This window comes from Schistocerca nitens, chromosome 10, assembly GCF_023898315.1.
Source record: "Schistocerca nitens isolate TAMUIC-IGC-003100 chromosome 10, iqSchNite1.1, whole genome shotgun sequence".
NCBI classification, from domain to species: domain Eukaryota; kingdom Metazoa; phylum Arthropoda; class Insecta; order Orthoptera; family Acrididae; genus Schistocerca; species Schistocerca nitens.
In genome coordinates, this window is record NC_064623.1 from 89476431 (window position 1) to 89497489 (window position 21059).

A 21059-nucleotide genomic window follows, 5' to 3' on the forward strand; every position below is an offset into this window, starting at 1 on the left:
GAATCAATAGTATACTTTTATCGGTTATCCCCCTCTCTATATATAAAAAAGGTAATGTTAGAGGAGGGTGATTTATTATAACACTCTCCTTGAGTACACACACAGTTGCAATGACCAGGAATACATGAAACAGAGCTAATCGTGAGTTTGACCACAACTCAAGTTCCAGTCAGATACAATATTGCTGTACTCAGGATAAATACGGATAAACAGTCATAAATTGCTTTGAATGATGACATAATCGAGTAGATTGAGGATCAAAATCAGGGTGTGAAAGCATAAATGTATACATCTTGTTATACTGCCTATAAATGTCTTCCACACTATTTGCTGACTGTTCATACAAACTAACCTACATACATAGAGGTCTAGAAGATTCATTTACAACTGATAAAAAAATACATTGGGAAGTCAATCCCCTTTCTTTAAAAAACATACATTTATGTGCATTAACACTGTCTGTGGCAATCTTGGTTAACTATTTGCAAATCTCAGTCAGTTGACAGATGTTTGAGTACATTGTCCATCACCTATGATCTCTTGTAAGTCGACTGGACCAGCAAGGGTACAGCCATACAGCAGTGTGGTGAATGGATCTGTCCACATCTTTCAGTTCTCTCCCTACATTTCTCATCATTTGCTCCAGTGGATAGGTAACTTCCTGTTTAACATTCATATCAAATCCTGAAACACTGTTTTGCTTACTAAATGTGCTGTTCAATACCTTCTTCACATCACACAGCATATGATCTGCCTATTTATATATTGCAAAACCAAGTATATAGGATTTTCATCAGATAGGATTAAAAGTGTTCACATATGGAACTTAAATAAACGGAGCTAAATGCAATGAAAAAAATTAACTAATAAGGTGATACACACAGATATAGTAAGATACTATTCCTAATTTTTACAGTACAATTTATGAACATTGTCCCATTTCAGAATTGTAAAAGGATCTATTCATTTAGTCTCATGGCATATATGTATCAAATTCTAAAGCACAAATCTATTACAAAACATAATTATATAGTGTATCATAGATATAAACTCTGTCAATAGATGGGACAGAACTTTAGAAATCATATGATCTTACATACAACATTCCTGACAATGGAAAATGACAACAACAAAAATGTAGATACTTATGGATCATGTCTATATGCTTTCAGTTAATATTGTGTAATCCAAAAAACTTGTTAGATTTAGGATACACAAGGCTGTATGCATTAAGATGTGGATTTTCAAGTGGTCCAATACAAATAACAAAAAAATTATTTCTCTCAGATGTCAACATTTTAGATTTCTCTTTGGCTTACACCAACACAAGATCTCCTACCTCAGACTTAGAAAGTCTGCCTTTACCATCATGTCTCAGGTTTCTCCTGTCCACTCCATACCGAGAATTATATTTTCTTCAAGACTAGGACTCACTAAGCATCCATGTTCAAAGGTTTTGTCTCCTATACTAAACACCAATTTGCTTTACTTGCCTGAAGCACCTCTTACCTTTATACCTACAATGGGCATTTCCACAACATTCTTACTATAGTGGATCTTGTTTCTAAATTGTTCAGATATACCACAAATCAGGCTACCTGTATCAAACAGACAGTTTCCTTCTCACTGATCAATCTTAATCTTAGTGTAAGGACACTCAAAATCTAAATCATCATCTCTGTTATTAGACACTTCATGTAAAAGATCACTTCCAGTTTCATCAAATGCTACATCCATACTGTCTTTACAGGGTTTTATCAACTTTGCTGGTATCATAGTGTTGCTTTGGTTACTCATGTTTCCAGGTAAAGACTGAACACAATGAATGGGTTCCATAGCATAACTAATATCACTTATTACAGAAGGGACACAAAATATATTACTGTCAAAATTACGCTTCCTGCTTGGTATTCCATGACTCTCACCTACATTGTCACATACTTCGCTTACCTTATCTATATTGTCAATATCATTCACTAATAACTCCGAAACTTCATTATTCTTAAACTCTACAAATACCTGATACTCATCATCATCATCATCATCTTTTTCTTCCTCTTCTTCTTCTGCCAAAACTACTTTATCAACAACATCATTAAAAACACAAGTCTAATCTCCATCAACACCTACATTCATTTGCAATAAGCTACCAGTCTCAGACTTACCAACCTCAGTTATTTAACAGCTCTCTTTCACATCTATACCAAAAATACCATCCAGTTCAGATCCAATGCAATCATAACTTGATTTACATACTACATCAAAATTCTCACTACTCTCACATTCTGGTTTGTGATTAGTACCTATGTCACCATAATTAAACATAGTTTTCCAAAGCTTTTGATGAAACATAAATGAGAAATGTGATATTCCTTCTGTTCAACGTCAGATACCTGTGCCACATCATTAACACAGTTATTATTGTGTAATTGTGATTGTAACTTGGGCGTCCTAGTTGTGTTTCCTCACCCCAAAATTGTGAACCTTCATTGTGGTGGACTGCCATTTCCCAAGCAGTTACTTCTGTGATTGTTTCTTCTATTAAAATGTCCAAGGTTAGCCCCATTATTCCTATCCTGCTGATGTTCAAAATTTCTCTCTCTGTTAACATTTTGATCCTGATAGAAGTTACCATTGTCTCTGTTTTTGTAATTATTCCCATTGTGGTTTCTATCATTCCAATTGTTATCGTACATTCTTCTTTTTCTGCCATATCCAACCAACCAACATATTGTAAAAATTGTTCAAGACAACTGTCAGGTCCATGTACTAAATCTCACTGCAATCTTCTGATAATCTCTTTTTGAGTGCATCAATCAATGTCATTTTGTCAAACGGTTTGTCAAGTTGTGTTAATTTCTTAAGTTGCTTCTTACAAAACTCTTTCAAAATACTGTCCCTATTCCTATAAATAGGGCCATTCAAAAATTCTCTTATAATTCTCCCATACTCAGCTTCCAACCAAAATTTATTTAAAAAAACCTTTCTCAAAACTTTGATGTGTTTCCCCACTTACTTAAACTTAAATTTACCCATGATAGATCTTCGCCTTCAAGACATCTTTAACAAATTTAATGTTTTCATTGTCACTCATGCCTTATACAAAACTATCTCTACAGTGGTGAACAAAATCCACTGGATGTAAATTGTCTGATGGAAAGCTTTTGGTTGGACTGTTGGACCACGCACTACCATTGTTTGAATACACATTTTTGTGAATGGAATTTTCCTGAACTGCTGAAATTTTTTGATCTACATTACTTTGCATATTGTCTTCAACATTTAAAATTTTTTGGTTTAAACTGTCAATGATTTGTTACATTTTTTCCGCTACAGCCTTGGGTTCAATTCTGACTTCACTAAAATTCTTCGGCTGTCTTGCCAATTCGGCTATCAACTCATTTTCCAAAACAATAAATTTATTTTCTAAAACATCAACTCTGTCATTCCCATTTTTTAACCCTTCTGGCAGCCTGTTTTTTAGCTCTGAAAGTTGATTACTAAGTTGGTCCATTTGATCTTGCACCCTATCCAATTTACTATTGTTATCTGTCTTTATTTCCTCTACCTTTGCCAAAATTAAGTGCAAAATATCAGTTTCTACAGTTTCTTTGCTGACTGTGATATCACTTGGTTCAAACATGTCCTGACTGGGTCCCACAGCTTTTGCTTCTACATCACACCTGCCCTCATCTCTATTCATTTTGTTAACAAGCACATGAGTCCACTAACAAATTAATTTCACAAATAGTTTGTACTTATCTTTCCTTTTTGATGCCCATGGTTGAAGTTTCAAAGTCCTCTGCCATTTGACCCAGTCTATCATTGTTGGTAGTACATCGTCACTGTTGATGCAGCTCTGTTGGGCAGCCCTCGGTCTACAGGGTTTTGTATAAAAAGTAATGAGACAGATTTTTTGCTGATGCAACTGTACTTCAGAGTGCGTACTCGCCCGGGGGGACTGGTTGCGGGGAGTGTCTGGCCAAAAATGCATGGCATGCCAGTTGCCTGCGGGCTCTTGTCTCGGAGACTGAGCTTGTGAATCAAAATTTATTGTAGATATCGCTACAACTACTTAGTACTCTTCAATGTATGACCCGTGAGAGTCAACAACCCACTGCATCAGAGATTTCCACACTTCAAATGCTGCCTCGAATGCTGAGTCCGGGATGGCCTTCAAAGCCCTCGTCGCGGTGGCACGGACCTCCTCCAGCATCGTGGATTGAGTGGACACGCCGCAAAGTCGTCGGTCGTTGCACAACATGCAGCAAACAACTGAACAATGTTATGCCATCAGGTTTTGAGTGAAACTACAAAAAATGGCTACGGAAACATTGTATATGTCTCGGCAAGCCTACGGCGGTGATTGCCTGCCAAAAGCCCAGGTTTTCAGGTGAGTGAAGAGCTTTAAAGAGGGCCGAGACAGCGTTGAAGGCGAGGACCACTCCACACACCCGTCAACCAGCATAACTGACAAAAACATCGACTGTGTGCATGTTTTATTGAATACCGACTGTCCAATGAGTGTCAGGATGATAGCAGAATACTTCGGACTTGATCAAATGACGTTGTATATCATCATCATCACCAAAGAATTGTCAATGAGGAAGATCTGCGCCAAGATGGTCCCAAAGATATTGTTAGACCTTAAAAAGCAAGCATGTGTGGATGCCTGATACAATCTCCAGAGCCTTGAAGCTCATCTGGAATTTTTAGATAACGTTATCACTGGGGATGAACCCTGGGTGTTTCAGTGCAATCCGGAGACAAAGTGCATGAGTGCCAAAAGGCACACCACAGCATCCCCATGCCCAAAAAATGTTTGTATGAGAAAATTGAATGTGAAAGCCGTGCTGATTGTGTTTCTCGACATCAGGGGCATGGTTCATCATAAGTTTGTGCCCCGAGGCCAAACTGTCAAAGGTGCTTTTTATTGCAAAGTGCTCAAGAGACTGAAAGCCAGGCTCCATCACGTGAGGCCAGCCATAGCCGATGATTGGAAGCTGCATCATTACAATGCGCCAAGTCACATCTGCTTCATGGTGGTGATACCTGGCCAAGAAAGGGATTCCAATGATTCCCCAGTCCCCCTACAGTCCCGGTATGGCCCCGCCAGACATTTTCTTGTTGCCCAAACTAAAAACTTCCCTGAACGGACACCATCATGGGACCCTGGAGGAGGTCCATGCCACCGCGACGAGGGCTTTGAAGGCCATCCCGGACTCAGCATTCGAGGCAGCATTTGAAGTGTGGAAATCTCTGATGCAGTGGGTTGTTGACTCTCACGGGTCATACATTGAAGAGTACTAAGTAGTTGTAGCGATATCTACAATAAATTTTGATTCACAAGCTCAGTCTCATTACTTTTTGTAAAAACCCTGTATTTTCTTTGCGTGATCAGAAATCCATTCATATATAAACTGCAAATGACACAAATCACTCTCCCTTCTTCTGCAGCAGACAAAACTTCATTACTAGTCAATTAAACCCAGACAATGCCACCACGTGTAATATACCCCTCCCTCACATCATTTGTTGATTGTCTGTGTCTATAGTTCACTCTTTTAATAAGCTTCAAGACGAGTAAAATTTACAATAAACTTTTTATATCTTCTTTTCTCGTAGTTGGCTGCAGTCCTTCATGTATAGGGGCTGATTCCTGAAGCTGAAATTTTTTACATTATAGGTTCTCATGGTTCCAATTGACGTAAATAATACTGAAAGAAGCCTGCTCTGTAATTTCTGTTTTCATGTTAATTTCATTCTCTCACATTTTTCTACATCATACTGTTTTTACAATTTCCAATTCAAAAAAGCCAAAAATTACATTGTTATTCCCAAAAATGAAAACACATCCAATCACATCAGGGGCATGCCCACTACCAATCCACTCTGCGGTACTAGCAATATTCCAAAGAGTTTACAAATTTCTTGACAAATGACTTTCTGTTAATATCTATTATTATTTTATAAATGCATTGAGAAATAAATTTAATAAATTACACTATATTGTGTAATTAAAATAGAAATTTTAAGTGTGCCAAATATTTCATAATTTGAAATGTTTCTAAAAGAAAAATAATTTAAACCGTACATTCAGAGCTAACATACCAACAGTAACAACTAAAATAAAGTAATTTCTTTTTACGTATTTTATCGTGAATAATACCACTTCATGTACAAAATCATATGAAATTCTTTTAGAAAAACAGCTGAGATATTCGAAAAAATATTTTTGGTATCGATTACTTCTGTTGAGGAAAGGTAACATTAGAGGAGGGTGTGGCTTTACAGTATGGAGCCATTGCATCAGCATACTCTGAAAGGAACCTAAGTGGTATTCACTCTGGAGCAGAAGACTTGCTTTTATTAAGTGATTTTAGTTGCTTCACTGCTCCGAGGATATCTACCTCTAAGTTACTCATGTTGATAGTTGTTCTTGATTCGAATTCTGGAATATTAGAGTAACTGCTGCATGCACAGAGGTATTCAAACAATTATTCTTCCTGTGCTTCATGCATGAATGGAACATGAGAAACCCTCTGCCATGCACCTCACCATTGTTTGCAGAGTGTAGATGTAGAAGTAGATTTGTGTGGGGCCCAGACATAATAGGACTAGTAGAGGATACTGAACATATACAGAGAAGGGCAACATGAGTGGTCACAGGTTATTTTGACCTGCGGGGGAGTGTCACAGAGATGTTGAAAGAACCAAACTGGAAGACTCTTGAAGAAAGATGGAATCTATCCTGAGAAAATGTGCTAACAATTTTCAAGAACCAGCTTTAAATGATAACTCTAGGAATATACTTCAGCTGCAACATACTGCTCCCAAAGGGACCATGAGGACAAGTTAAGATTAATTACAGCATGCATGGAGGCATTTAAACAATCATTCTTCTGGGAAATGGAAAGGTAAAATGTCCTAATAACTAGTACAGTGCTACATATGCTCTGCTGTACACTTCACAGTGGTATGCAGAGTATAGTGGAGATGTGATCGGCCATGGCCTTGATTAAGGAACCATCCTGTCATTTGCCTTAGTGATCCAAGAAAACCCTAATCAGGATGATCGGGCAGAGCAGCTCTGTCCTCCCAATTATGCCGTCAGTATCGCAACAGGTGCACTGCTTTATTTGGTAAGGCCCTATTGTATAATGTTCCTTGATTTATGCACAGTTATATGTAATAATTAGTAAATAATGAAATAAATAGTGCAGCCCTTTTGTGAATTCTGTTCCTAGGCACAGGATGAATTAGTCACTGTGCATAGGCAGCTGCAATTGACCTGCCTGCTGTCATGTGGTTGGAAGCTGCAATGAAGTAATGTGTAAGATGAACTGCCAAAGAGGTACAAAAGGTGCCTCGAGTACTATCCTGTCTCCCACAGAGACAAACTTCACATGTTGGGAAGACTGTTGTGTCAGGGGGATATATGTGTGAAAGGTTAGCAATCTCTTCATTCCTCTTAGGGAAATAGCAGTGTGGGTGTGGAGGATCAGTTTGACAGTCCAGTGTTTATGCCTGAATGGCCTCATTCAACAATTTGAAGAAGCTATTCTGGCAGCTGTTAAGAGAAAACAGGGTGCAACCAGCTGCAAATTGTGGAGCACATTGAAACAAATGATGCATGTCGTATGTGCTCCAAGACCACACTTGGATCATTTGAGCAACTGGCAGAGAATGTTAAGAGGACCAGGAACTTCTGTGAAGCTCACAGTCTGAAACATTGTCCCCAGAACTGATTGTAACCTCCTGGCTCTAAGCCGAAAGGAATCCTCGAATCAGAGACTTTGAAGGCTCTGTGACAAGCTAGGCTGTGACTTCCAAGATTTGTACCATGGAGCTGAGAACTGTAGGATATTCCTAAATGGCTCCAGAGGGAGGGGAGGGGGTTGCACTACACATCAGCGGCTGCTATTCAGGTTGCTGACTGTGTGTGGAGTGCACACAGTGGTTTTTCTCATTAAGTGAATATCCATCTGGCACAGTTAGCAATAGCTGTAGGAAATCCCAAAGTATTAGTGTCAGTCTCAAAGATAAGGACCTCACAGATGAAACAGTGTTGTGTCTGGCTTCCAGTCCTGGGTACAATGCCTGTTTGGCCGTATCCTTATTGGACTAGTGTGTACTGCACATTTCTTGCTAAAATGTATTCTAATAAGCACGTGGTATATGTGGACCTGATATGTGGACTTGCAAATTGCAATGCATGTGAAGCAGATGTTTGTCTGCTGAAAGACTACTTAATAAACATTTATTGTACAATAAGACATTTTAAATAATACATGAATATCTTTTGAGGAGAGGCTGTTTTGAGAGCAGGTCATTTCATTGTGGAGGACCAGATAACATTAGAAGTCTGATTTAGAAGATTCAGTACTTCATCTTATTGAGGACAATAATGGCATCAGTATCAGAGAAATAGAAGAAACTGAGAATGTGAGGCTTTGATAGTGTGGAAAGTCTTAAGAGAGCAACTTTCGTGTCTATACCATTTTCAGAGAGTGCAAGGTCTTTTTGAAACAGATTTTGAATCACAGAAAATCTCTTTCTACTTGGCTACTGGAAATGTGTGCTCTGAACCAACACTTTCTGTCTACCATACTATTCACTGATGAAGTGGAAATGGAGTGCAGAATTTTTGCAACACTCCTTTATGGGCAGATGAGAATCATTTTGCAGTTTTGGATACAAGGTGTCAACTGTAGTTTAATTTTAATTTATGGGCTGGCATGATCGGAGACATATAAACTTTACCTTTCAGTTTCCTTGGAGCACTGACTGGAACACCATACAGTGAATTTTTAATGGAACATTTAAATGTTATATTGGAAGATGTTCCATTACACTTACCTCAGAACATTTGGTTTGTGCACTGGGAGGCAGCGCATAATATTTCTCTGAAAGCAAGAACAATTTTAGCTCAGTGCTTCCCAAATAAATGGCAGTAGGGAAGTATCCAATTCTACCCATCTGCTTTGACCCATGAGGTCATCAATATGATGGAAACGCCTACTTCCAGTGTATACAAAATGGCAACAATTTATAACCTATATAGCTCAAACGCAGTCCTTGATATCTATCAGCAAACCACAAATAAAACAGTTCACAACCACAAACTCCCACACCTACATACGCACAAAACATCACCAATGCCAAAACCCCAAAACTCAAAAACACTGCACTATAGTGATGTCACACACCACATACACCATTACATCATGAGTCGAGCAGGCGGGTGAAATCAGATGCTTCCAATGACCCAAATAAATGGATCGGTCTTGGGGCAGCAATATGTTGGTCTGCTTGATCTCCTGAACTCAAGACATTGAATTTTTATTTTTGGGTTCATTTAAAGAACTTACCAGTGTATTCAAGACCTCTTGTGAATGTTGCATCCTTTGCTAGCATGTTCCACAAGGATTTCAGCAGGTACAACAAACACCTGGTGTATGGGAATGAGTAAGACAGTCCATTTGGAAGCTTGTGATAGAGCAAGTGTTACACATTTTTATCATTTTATTTAGCCATCAGAAGAAAACATTTGAAAAGAAAAAATGTCTGTAGAACCAAACAAAAAGAAAAAAAGAAGCAAACACGTAACAACAAAAAAGCATCTGTAACTGAGAAAATAAAAATTTGACCAAATGTGTGTTATTACGCTGTTTATGTGGTTTACTTTTCATCAACTATTTTCAAAGATAGTCATATAGTCAGTTTTGCTTCTGTTTTTCTACATTTCTCTGGAATCCCAAGTGATCATCTCCCAGATAAACTACTGCCAGTTTTTCAATATTTCTGTATTTATTTCATGTAGTATTTTACAACCATGGCTTATTAAACTGATGCATCAAAAATGCACCTATTGGCATCTGGCTTCTTTGTAATTTGGATTGTTGCATTCTTCTTGAAGTCTGACAGTATGTCACTTCTATCATACATGCTTCATACTGGCTGGAACAGTGTTATGACAATTGATTCACATTAGGATCTTGATAATTCTGACGTATGGTCATCTACTCCAAGTGTCCTGTTTCAAGTCAAATCTTTCAGTTCCCTGTCAAATTATTCTTGCAGTATCCTATCTACCACTTCATTTTCATCCACTTTGCTTTCCCTGTCTATTATATTCTCTTCAAGTTTCTTTCCCTTATACAGGCCTTGTATGTATTCCTTGCACGTTTCAGCCTTAAGTTTAATTTTCCTATAGACAGCATATTTCTTTCCTGTTGTTTTTGCATCCTTCTACTGTTTTTATTATTCCTCTAGCACTTCATAGCATTTTCTTTTCAAGTTCCTGGTGATATTTTTTAGACGTCCATACTCCATTTTACCTGATCCATTTGTTGCATTTTTATGTTTTTTCCTTTCAGCAGTTGAATTTAATATCACGTGTGATTGAAGAGTTTGTACTGGTCTTGTCTGTGAACCGGTTTGATCCTTTGCTACTCACACTATTTCATCTCTGAGAGCTACTCATTTCTTTTCTGTTGTATTCATTTCCCCTGTTTCAGTTAGTCATCACTGAATTGTCTCTTTTTCCACTCTAACAGTTTCAGATTGCTTCATTTATCCAGGTCCCATCTCATTTATTTCCTATCTTTCTTCAATTTCTTCACATATAGTCTTCATTTAATAACCAATATATTATGTCTACATTTCTCATCTTCTCCTGGAAATGTTTTGCAAGTTGAAACCTGGTTTTTCAGTCTCAGATTACATGATGGTATGACAATCTGTAACTAACCACTATCTCTATGTCTCTTGAATGTATACTGTCTTCTTACATTATTCTTAAATCAGTTGTTCACAACAATTAAATTCATCTCTGTACAGAATTCTAGCAGGCTACTTCCTCTTTCATTAATGTTTTTCTAAAATTTTTCCTTCTCACACCATTGCATTACAGTCCCCCATCACATTGAAATTTTTCTCTCTCATAATATTCTTAATATATTGAATCGTGACTATGTGTACCTCTTGGCTACAATAATCAGTACATTATGTTGTTTATAGAAGTTCACCAATATTTCTATTTTCTTGTGCATTATTAAACTTACTGCTGCTGATTCCCAATAATTTTTCTTTGTACACCCACCTTGTCAGTTTTGAGTTTGATAAGATATAGAATGTTAATATGTTTTGTTGGATGTCTACATCAGGAAAATTAGTATTATATTTTAAATTCTCAGTTCTCTCTATTGGTGTTATGCAGTAATAACAAAAGCCTGCTTATGCTTAATGTTTCTTGGCACAGGTTTGATAATTCTCTCCAGCTGCATTTTGTTTTGGATAAAGGAAAGGGTTAATCTTCTCTTCTCTTCTTCTGATTGGATACAGATAGAATGTTGGACACATAGTGTGTGTGCACTAGTACCCTGTCACCCCAAGTTGGTTTGTGTTTAAGTGGTAAAGATTGTTGCTATTCGCAACTGAACCTTCTCTCACCACTATTTGAATCTGCTCTTAAATATGTTCCATTCATAGTGTTGAGGTTCTCTAATAACTTTTACTCTGCAGGGAGTCTGTGCATTATCAAATAACACTTACCTGATTGTTTCATTTTGTGTGAAATGGAGTTTACTCCAAGAAGTAGCAGCTAAAGGGAAAGTGGAGAATCACTTTACTAATGGCAATTAAAGATGACAGATTTTGTTAATGTTTGGAAATAATAGCTATACTCTGTTTATATTTTAAAAAGCTGCAACCTAGTATCTTACATTATTAACAGAAAATTTCGTATTTTCAATCTGCAGATTCGTAAATAGATAAAGCAGATGCCTTTCAACTACTAGATTGCATATCTCTTGAAGTTGAAGTCCTAAAGTACTATCAACATTTTGCAGTCCATACTCCCAGTGTTCAAATAATTTATGCAATAAATGACTAACAAGATACAAGGTGTGTCAGAAGAGTAACGAGACTGATTTTTTATCAACCAAGTTTTTATTTTATTTTAATTTTTTTTTTTTTTCAAACAACAATATTGTCCCCTCCAAAGTCGGACCCTTTGGCAACTATGTGCCCATGGAGTCGTTGTTGCTAGTTTTATCGCAGCACTGAAAGGCTTCAACTTGTAGTGACTTTAACATATCAGTCACATTAAAAAAAAAATTGTTGTCCAGAGTCCCACAATGATGCCCTAAAAGTCATTTTTCAATTTCAGGAAAAGAAAAAAGTTACAAGGAGTCATATCAGGTGAAAATGGGAGTTACAAAAGAACAACAATGGAATTTAAAGCAATGTTATCTCATCAAAAAATATGCTGATAACCCTACCACTGACAGACAGTATCGTATTCAGCTCTTTTATAAACAAATTCCCCCTTCCACCTGCTTCTCTGACACCAGTAAACCTATTAACCAGCCACCGACCAGCACTCTTCTGATCATCCTTGCCTTGAGAAGCTCAGCGACATTCTCTGTCAGGGCTTCGACTACTTCTCGTCGTGCCCTGAGATGAGGGATGCCCCATTCAAAATCCTACTCATATCCGTGAAAGTAGTGTTCCCCCACCCACCCAATCTACAGAATACCCTAGCCCATTTATATTCCAATACTACTCCTAATACTGCACCCTGTGTGTCATTCCCTTGTGGCTGGTCTGGATGTAAGACCTGTCCCATAAACCCACCCACCACTATCTACCACATTTCAGTCCAACTCAATAAAAGACAGGGCCACAAATGAAAGCAGCAAATACAGTACCACATTCCATGTGGGCATGACAAGTAACCAACTGTCTACTAACCTGAATGCCCACTGCCAAACTGTGATGAACCACAAACTTGGCCATCTGTTTTCAGAACATGCTGCACATCACATCACAAATGATTTGCAACAGCTGCTTTGCTACATGTTCCACTTGAATACTCTCTTCCAGCACTTGTTTGTCTGAACTACACAGATGGCAATTATCTCTCCAGTATATCCCATACTCTCGCAGTCCCCCTGTGTTAAGCATCCGCTAATCTATTCCCACTACCTCCCGTTACCTTTTCCTTCTCTCTTCTGTCCACACGACTCTTCCTCTACCCAAATTGTGCCTTCTCCTAGCACTTGTCCTCCCCTACATTCCATGTGAACATGCTCTCTCTCTCTCTCTCTCTCTCTCTCTCTCTCTCTCTCTCTCTCTCCTCCCCCATCCTCCCCCTCTCCCTCTCCTCTCTGCCTCTCCTTTTCCCCCTCCCCCTCCTTCCTCCCCCTCCCCTGTCCTTTCTCCCCCCCCTCCTCTCTTTTCCCCTCTCCCAACTCTCTCTCTCTACTTCCTTGTCATGACCATTCTCTCTAGCACCCCTTCTCCTTCCTTTTTTCCCCTCTTTCCCTCTTCTTATGTTTCTTTTTGCTCTACCCTCTGCACTCTTTTCATATTTCTGTGCAACTGCAGAGTCATTTGTCCAAAGACCTGACTGTCTCCCTCTACCCCCTCCTTGCACCCTTTCCTATTCCATCCCCAACTCCGTCGGCTTAGGCAACTGCTTTCAATAATTGCATCTCAGTAATTATTCTGTGTGTGTGTGTGTGTGTGTGTGTGTGTGTGTGTGTGTGTGAGAGAGAGAGAGAAAGAGAGAGAGAGAGAGAGAGAGAGAGAGTGAATGAGTGAGTGAGTGAGTGATTGCTCTATGTTTCCCATTTCTTCTGCAAAATACTACCAAGCACTCTGCATAATTGCTCTCAATTTTTTTAATTGTAAATGATGTTCCCACATTGATCGTTCTGTAGCTTAGTCTTCTCTTCTCTCCTCTTCTCTTCTCTTCTACAAACAGAATAAAAACAAAATAATGGGCAGGTCTTGCGTGTATCCTGTTGCTGCACCCAGGTTTGTGTGAGCTAGCAGCAGATGCTGTTCACAACTGAAACTTGTTTCAGTAAAAATACTATTTGGAGAATCTGTTCTTAAATATGCTCTCTTCTTCACTATGTAGAATTTATGTGCACTATAAAATAACTCTAAACTGACAGTTTCATTGTATAATCAATTACTGCCTGTGTTTCTGGGTAAGAAAGTTTTATTACTCTGAGGAAACTAGCAGGTAAAGGGAAGATGGGAAACTGTCATTAAGCACACGCAACAGAGAAGAGATGTGAATGAATGAAGCATTTCTGAAGAAAAACTGTATAGAATACAATGAGACTGAACACTGTGAACATTAGAAAAACTCATTCGTTCAGACACTGTGTTTTGGAAATTTCCATCATTGGGTTGAATTTTTAGGGATGTAGCCAAGATAAAATTTTCATTCCCTTGGTGTGCTGCTATGATTAATCATTTTTATCTATGAAATTACTAACTGGAATTAAAAATAAAAAGCTTTTGTTATTATTGGTAGGTACTTCCTATATTCTATTCACATTTTAAAAGAGCTATCGCCTAGTATGTTGGATTAGTAAGAGAATATTTACTATTTTCAACAAGCTACAGCTCTTTTAAATAGATAATTTAGTTACTACTCAACTTATAGAATCTTTTTGGTTGTGTGAGTATACTCATTATATAATATGATATTTAATGCTATTTCATGATAGACTGTATCCATTGAACTTGGTTTCCTACAAGGCTAACAGCATTTTGCAGGTCCATGCTCTTAATGTTCAGACAATTTATGAAATGGTGACTAACAAAATATTCCTGTCATTTTGAGTTGCATTTCTGAAAGATTTACATTTTCCTGATCTAACTGATAAAAAAAGCATCTACATTCTTGCAAACAGAAAATAATTAGAGTAAATTCAGGCTTAAGTCCACTACTGGCTGAAACTATGCATAGATTGAAAAATTCAGACTGTCGTAATTGTCAACTTCTGTTCATTAATTGTAAAGTTGTTGAAGCTTAGTCAAATAAAATACAAAAGGACTCCTTCAAATACAGGCTGGATTTCCTGAGTTCATAGATCTATTACTTTTTAAATATTTTTTGTGGTGTATGCCTTATTCTCAGTTTGTTCTTTGTTGTGTGGCTTCAGTTACCAAATGTTTTTTTTACAGGAGATGGCCACAGCAGCACAACTTACAAGTTCTGTCTGTGATGCGATTACCACCAAACAAGAGCCAGTAAGTAATATCATTTGATAACATTTTGGAAGTAGCTCAACAACAAAAAATAAAACCAAAAATAAATAGCAATTGTTTTATCAAGAAAGGTGAAGGAATAAAACTTAATTAAAAAAAAAGCCCAACAAAACCACATAAAATTTTGAAGATAAGATACATTACATGATCAAAAGTATTCTTACACCCCCAAAAAATACCTTTTTTATATGAGGTGTGATTGGAAAGTTTTGAGAATGGGCTTGTAATTGTACAGTGGTGGTATTTACATGCTACTGTGATGCATCTACTTCAAAATAGTCCCCTTCTTGCTGAAGCCATCTGGCTGCTTATAGATGTTGTCATTAAATGCTAAATAGTTGTAACTTAGGGTTAACTGAAGGAATTCCATGAAATCAACAGTCTGTATGTACGCAAGTTTCTTATGTTTCGAGAGGTTCTTTTGGATTATTGCTACAGCCTCTTGCATAGGTATGTTTTGTAAAGGCTGGCAGTGTCGAGTGATGAAAACAGAGCATCTTCAGAGAGTTTTGTGGCTTTTAGTTATTTAGCTAGTATTGTACTTTTTTTTTATTAAATATATTGTTTCATGTGTATAATTTTTCACCAGTATTTTATTCAGTTTCTCAGTTTCTGTGACAGTTTGTATTTTGGGCTATTTATAGAGTTGCCTACTGATCTTGTTAAATATGCCTCTTTGTGTATTTTTTGCTGTGCTCTCATTTCTTTTCAGTTTCTGTTAAGAAGAAATGTGCGTGCTTTAATTGATCCATAATTTTAATTTGAAATGACTTTCTTGGGTCCTTCTAATGAGCTGAATACTATTGATGTCAAAGAATTCATGTGTTTTGTCTATGTACTCCCTCTCGTCCATTGTAATTAGTGTATTGTCTTTGTATGCCTTCCTAATTATGGATTGATTGCTTTTCAGTTTATTATGGATTTTAAGGTTTTTGTATCATTCATGGTTTATTAAGATCTAAACTTTCCTTTCTTAATTTCTTTTCAAGAAGCTTGCTGACTTTGTGATGTTCACCACTCTGCTGTAAGATGTGTGTGTGTGTTTTGCAAGTTATTACAAGGTTAGAATTGTTATTTTGTTTGGTTCTCAGAGTCTGCAGTTTCTTACCATGTGTATTGCAAATGTTCAATTACTCCTTATCAACTTTGTCTTGGATGTGCTGGTACTTAATGTCATATATGGTAGGTTCCATAATGTTAGCTGCTTCTGTCTACATGCTGAGCACCTGTCTGCTTAGTAAGTTGTCTTTCTTATATAAGTGCCTTTTTTTGTTTAGTCAACAATTTTTCTGCTTTGTGCTTTACAAGAATTGTTATGCTACTGCTTGAACTTATTTTCACTTTTATGTAATTCAGAATTAGACCTAACAGTCAACAATGTTTGTTCAATCTTATGTGAGCAACTACATGTGAGTAGTGAGATTTTTATACTTGTAAATAGCTTTTGTTGCCTGGCTTGGCTCTAATAACGTGATTTTATCCTTTAAAAATGATTAGTGAAAATATGGGACTGTAAGAACAATGGATTTGTTAATAAAATAGCTTGTTCTGCTCCCAGCCATAATTTTTGTTATATTTATATTTTGCACAACACATTCAGAAAATTATTGTGGAATTCATAGAACTCTTCCAGCTAACCTTAAGTTACAACTACTTTACATTTAATGACATCTATAAACAGCCAGATGGGCTAGCAGTGAGATCATTTATATGTTATACCTTAGCTGACACATGCATAAATTATTTGGAATGAAAACTGTTTAATAGCCAAGAAACCTGCACAAAGAAAATTGTATTTTATAGCACATATGTTGAAGGCACTCTGCTGCTAATAAAAGGGGATGCCAAAGATATTATTTAGATCTGAAATTGCTTCAACAGTCAGAACATTAACAAGACAATAGCTAGCAATTAATTTGACATAAATGTCACAAGACACAACAATACATTCCCATTCAAAATTTATAGAAAAAAATACAATGACAAACACCACAATCCCTGCAACTACATGACACCCAAATATTCATAACCAACAGCACATAGGATAAATAAAGTACCCACGAACTTATAAAACATGCAACAGGAAATAAACATAGTGAAACAGGTTGCATTTGCCAACGACTGTGCTGCCTCCACATTCAACTCCATATTAGACAAAGTAAAAAGACAGACCTGTAATGTTACGGCCCTAGATATTATGTTGGTTGTTGCTCTGCTTCTCTTCGGTGTCTGTCTTCCTGTTGTTATTTCATTTAGATATAAGTCTGTTAAATGATCAATACAACAGTGTTTGACTTAATTTACAAATTTTTTACATTTATTGACATCAGTGAAGTAGTGATAATTGCAATCAATAATTTAGGTAATCAGCATATCAAATGTTGACACCTACACTACAAATGATTTGAGCTAGTGGCACATTGTCACTGTACACTGTCACAGTTAAATTCTTTCTCCCTCAAACAGCTTGAATTTGGCTTTGGTTACATAGTCACAGCAATTAGTCACTGTCCAATCAGTGTTTTTGACTACACAGAATAACAGTACTTGTAGTGGGCTAATCAAGTACTCACTCACAAAATAATTGTACATTTTGATTATTTTGATTGATATCAGTATAGAGCTGTTAGCAGGTTGGTGGCTGACTGTGACAGCTAGTGACAGAAGTTGACAATTAAGCTAACACATGCTGACAGACTCAAGCCTTGACATATATGCCTACTAATAGACTTATGTAAGATTAAAAATCAAAATTCATTAATATACAGGGGGAGATGAAAAGGACTTTACAACTTTGTAATGATGCAGAATTTTATTGAGATAACTTACAGAATCAATAGATGCATCATTTTGTAGCAAACAACCTCAAGTTTGATCCACATGGTGCATCAGTACCCCACTCTGCCACCAGGAGCACCACTGTAGTGCACAGTGAAGATGACTACTTTCATCAGTGCGGAGCATGCTCGTTGTGTGTTTTGGGCTCATGAAATGAATTCTGCAACAACTGTTTGGTGTAAATTTCACACCAAATATGGTAAAGAACCCCCAAGCAGGCCTACAATTTGCTCTTGGCACAAGAACTTCATTGAGATGGGTAGTTCACTGCGACATGATAAAGCAGCAGGTCACCCTTGTCTTGATGATTATCTCAAAGAAATCTGGGAGAGCTGTACCCGCAGTCAACAAAAATCAATGTGAAGTGTGTCCTGGGAGACTGGCATTCTACAAAAGACAGTTTGGTGAGTACTCAGTGAACATTTATACCTGAAACCATACTGATCCACAATGGCACAGCTTATTATTGATTAAGATGACTGAGATGGGATGGTTTACTACCAGCAAACTGTGCACCACCTCATTTCCTAGCAGAAGTTGACTGAGATGGGATGGTTTACTACCAGCAAACTGTGCACCACCTCATTTCCTAGCAGAAGTTCTAGGTTTCCTCGATAATCACTTCCCAGTTCAATGGATTGGCCATGAAGGGCCACTCGCATGGCCACCACACTCCCCAGACTTGACACCATTGTATTTTTTTTCTCTGTGGTTTCATTAAAGACTCTGTGTATGTTTGTCCCCTACCAAAATTGAATCTACAATGCCATTGTGCAAGTTACTCCCAATTTACTGCAACAAGTGTGGGAAGAAAGTGATTACAGATGGAATGTTTGTTGTATCACAAATGGTAGTCACATCAAACCAAAATGACACATGACACTTTTATGTGAAACTTGAGTTGTTTGCTACAAAAGAAGCATCTTCCAATTCTGTAGGTTATCAAAATAAATTTCTATGTCATTCCAAAGTTGTAAAGTCCTTTTTAAATCACCATGTATTTTCATTAATAATATGAAAGAGGGAAAAATAAAAGAACACAATTACAATAAGCAAAAGAGCAAATTAGTTTAACAGTGAAACTTCGCTGGGAGATTAAAATAGTGTAATGGGCCAATACTTGAACCTGGGACCTTTGCCTTTCGTGGACATGTACTGTACTGACTGAGCTATCTGAGCACACATTACGACAGTTCACAGCTTTACTTTTATCTGTACTTCATCTACTACATTGAAAATGTACAGAAATTCTCCTACATGCCTTGTGGGACTAGCACTCCTTGAAAAAGGGATGTTTTGGAGACATGATTTAACGACAGCTTGTGGGATTATCTCCAGGTCCTTTCTTCTGGGAATGCTAGTCTCACAAGGTATGCAGGAGACCTTCTGTGAAGTTTGGAATGAGGGAGACAAAGTACCAGTGAAAGTAAAGCTGTGATGGTAGCTTGTGAGTTATGCATGGATAGCTCAGTTAGTAGAGCACTTGCCCACAAAAGACAAAAGTCCCAGGTATTAGTCCCAGTCTGGCACACCATTTTAACCTGCCAGGAAAGTTGTATATCAGCACGTACTCCACTGCAGAGTGAAAATTCATTCTAATTTAACTGTGATCTACACTATCAGCAAAAGTCAAAATTGTAGGTATTATTTTACAAGTGGGCATCCTTGGACTCAGAAAATCTGATCTACAAAATTATTTTACTGATGTACATAACTATAATTTTAAGATTCAAAAATTCTGGAACGCGATAACTTTGACTATGAATAATTTTTGAAATAGGAAGTTTATGGAAAAATTAAAATGTGTGTGGAGAAGAGGATAATGAGGGCCTTTAAATGATTTATATCAATTAGTAAACAAACAGGTATATGCTCACTGAAAATTTCTATTTCATGTGTTCCTTGAAAATCATAAATTATGAATGTTTCTTTATAAGAATCATTTCCAGGTAAATTAACTATACAGTAGTCATCAGCAGTAGAGAAAGTACACTGAAAAGTAAAGTTTCACAGCTTCCTGCTTTTATTTTGTGCTCTCCACAAAATGTGATCAAATAAAGGAAAAAATGTATTTATGCCACGAGGGGTACAAGAAACAAGTAGGCTTGTACTGTTACAGACCCAGACACAGACCACTCCATGAAGGAAAAAGATAAAAACAGATGCATATGTAGCATTCCGTACATCGGTAATGTATCACACAAGATTGCAAATATCTTCAGGAACCACAAAGAAAGATTGGACTCTGTAAGTCTAATGAACTACTACGTAAGTAATTCCACACATGAACAAAGACACTCAGAAATTTTTTACTGTTTCAGTGTGAATACAACTCCAGATTAAAAGTCAGGCCAGTCCCAAAGTACAAATTACAATTTATCCCAAGAGTGGAGTCCAAGAAACTATGAGGAAATACAATAGTGAAAAGTGAGAGAGTACTCTGCTCTGGGGTTATATGAAGCCAGTTTGTTGACTGGCATGTCATGGTGGTGCTTGACCATAGGCAGTGCTTGCAGGTCCTGATGCAGTGCTGTCTTTTGTCATTTGGTGCCACCTCCTAGTGCCATCATGGGTGCATTGAATTATGATAGATCACATCAGCACCAAGCGAAATGTGGTAGCCGTGGCATGGCGCCAGTAGCAGACCAGTGACAACACAGTAGTTTACCACAACTACAGAAACTAATTCATAATATAAAATGTAATGACATCCATATTCAGATCCTGGAATATACAAAATCACATGCCAGCAGTTCTCTATGTTTTATCTAGGGCAAACACACTGAGATATCTGCACCAGGTATATAGAGCACATTAAATCCTAGACACACAACAGGCACACATCATTAGCAATAGCCACACATGTACACAATACAGGATACCAAATTAAAAAAGTAGAAAAAATTAACCCATAATGTTCAGATACAGCATTATTAATGTCCTGCTTGACACAGTCATGTCATTTAAATACTTGGGTGTAATGTGGCAAAGTGATATGAAATGGAATGAGCATGTGAGGATTGTGGTAGGGAAAGTGAATGGTCGACTTTGGTTTATTTAAAGAATATAGGGAAGGTGTGGTTCACCTTTAAGTGAGATTAAATATAGGATACTAGGGCCACCTATTCTTGAGTACTGCTTGAGTG

At 37.3% G+C, this 21059-nt stretch overlaps 1 protein-coding gene across 1 annotated transcript in view; it reads left to right on the forward strand.

Annotated features, from left to right (window-relative positions):
• LOC126210361 (zinc finger protein 501-like) overlaps positions 1-21059 on the forward strand; it is a 131487-nt gene that overhangs the window by 19986 nt on the left and 90442 nt on the right. Inside the window, exon 2 of the mRNA XM_049939576.1 lies at positions 14992-15057. Coding sequence (XP_049795533.1) covers positions 14995-15057 — 63 coding nt within the window. The 5' untranslated portion in view covers positions 14992-14994. The remainder of the gene's footprint in view (positions 1-14991; positions 15058-21059) is intronic.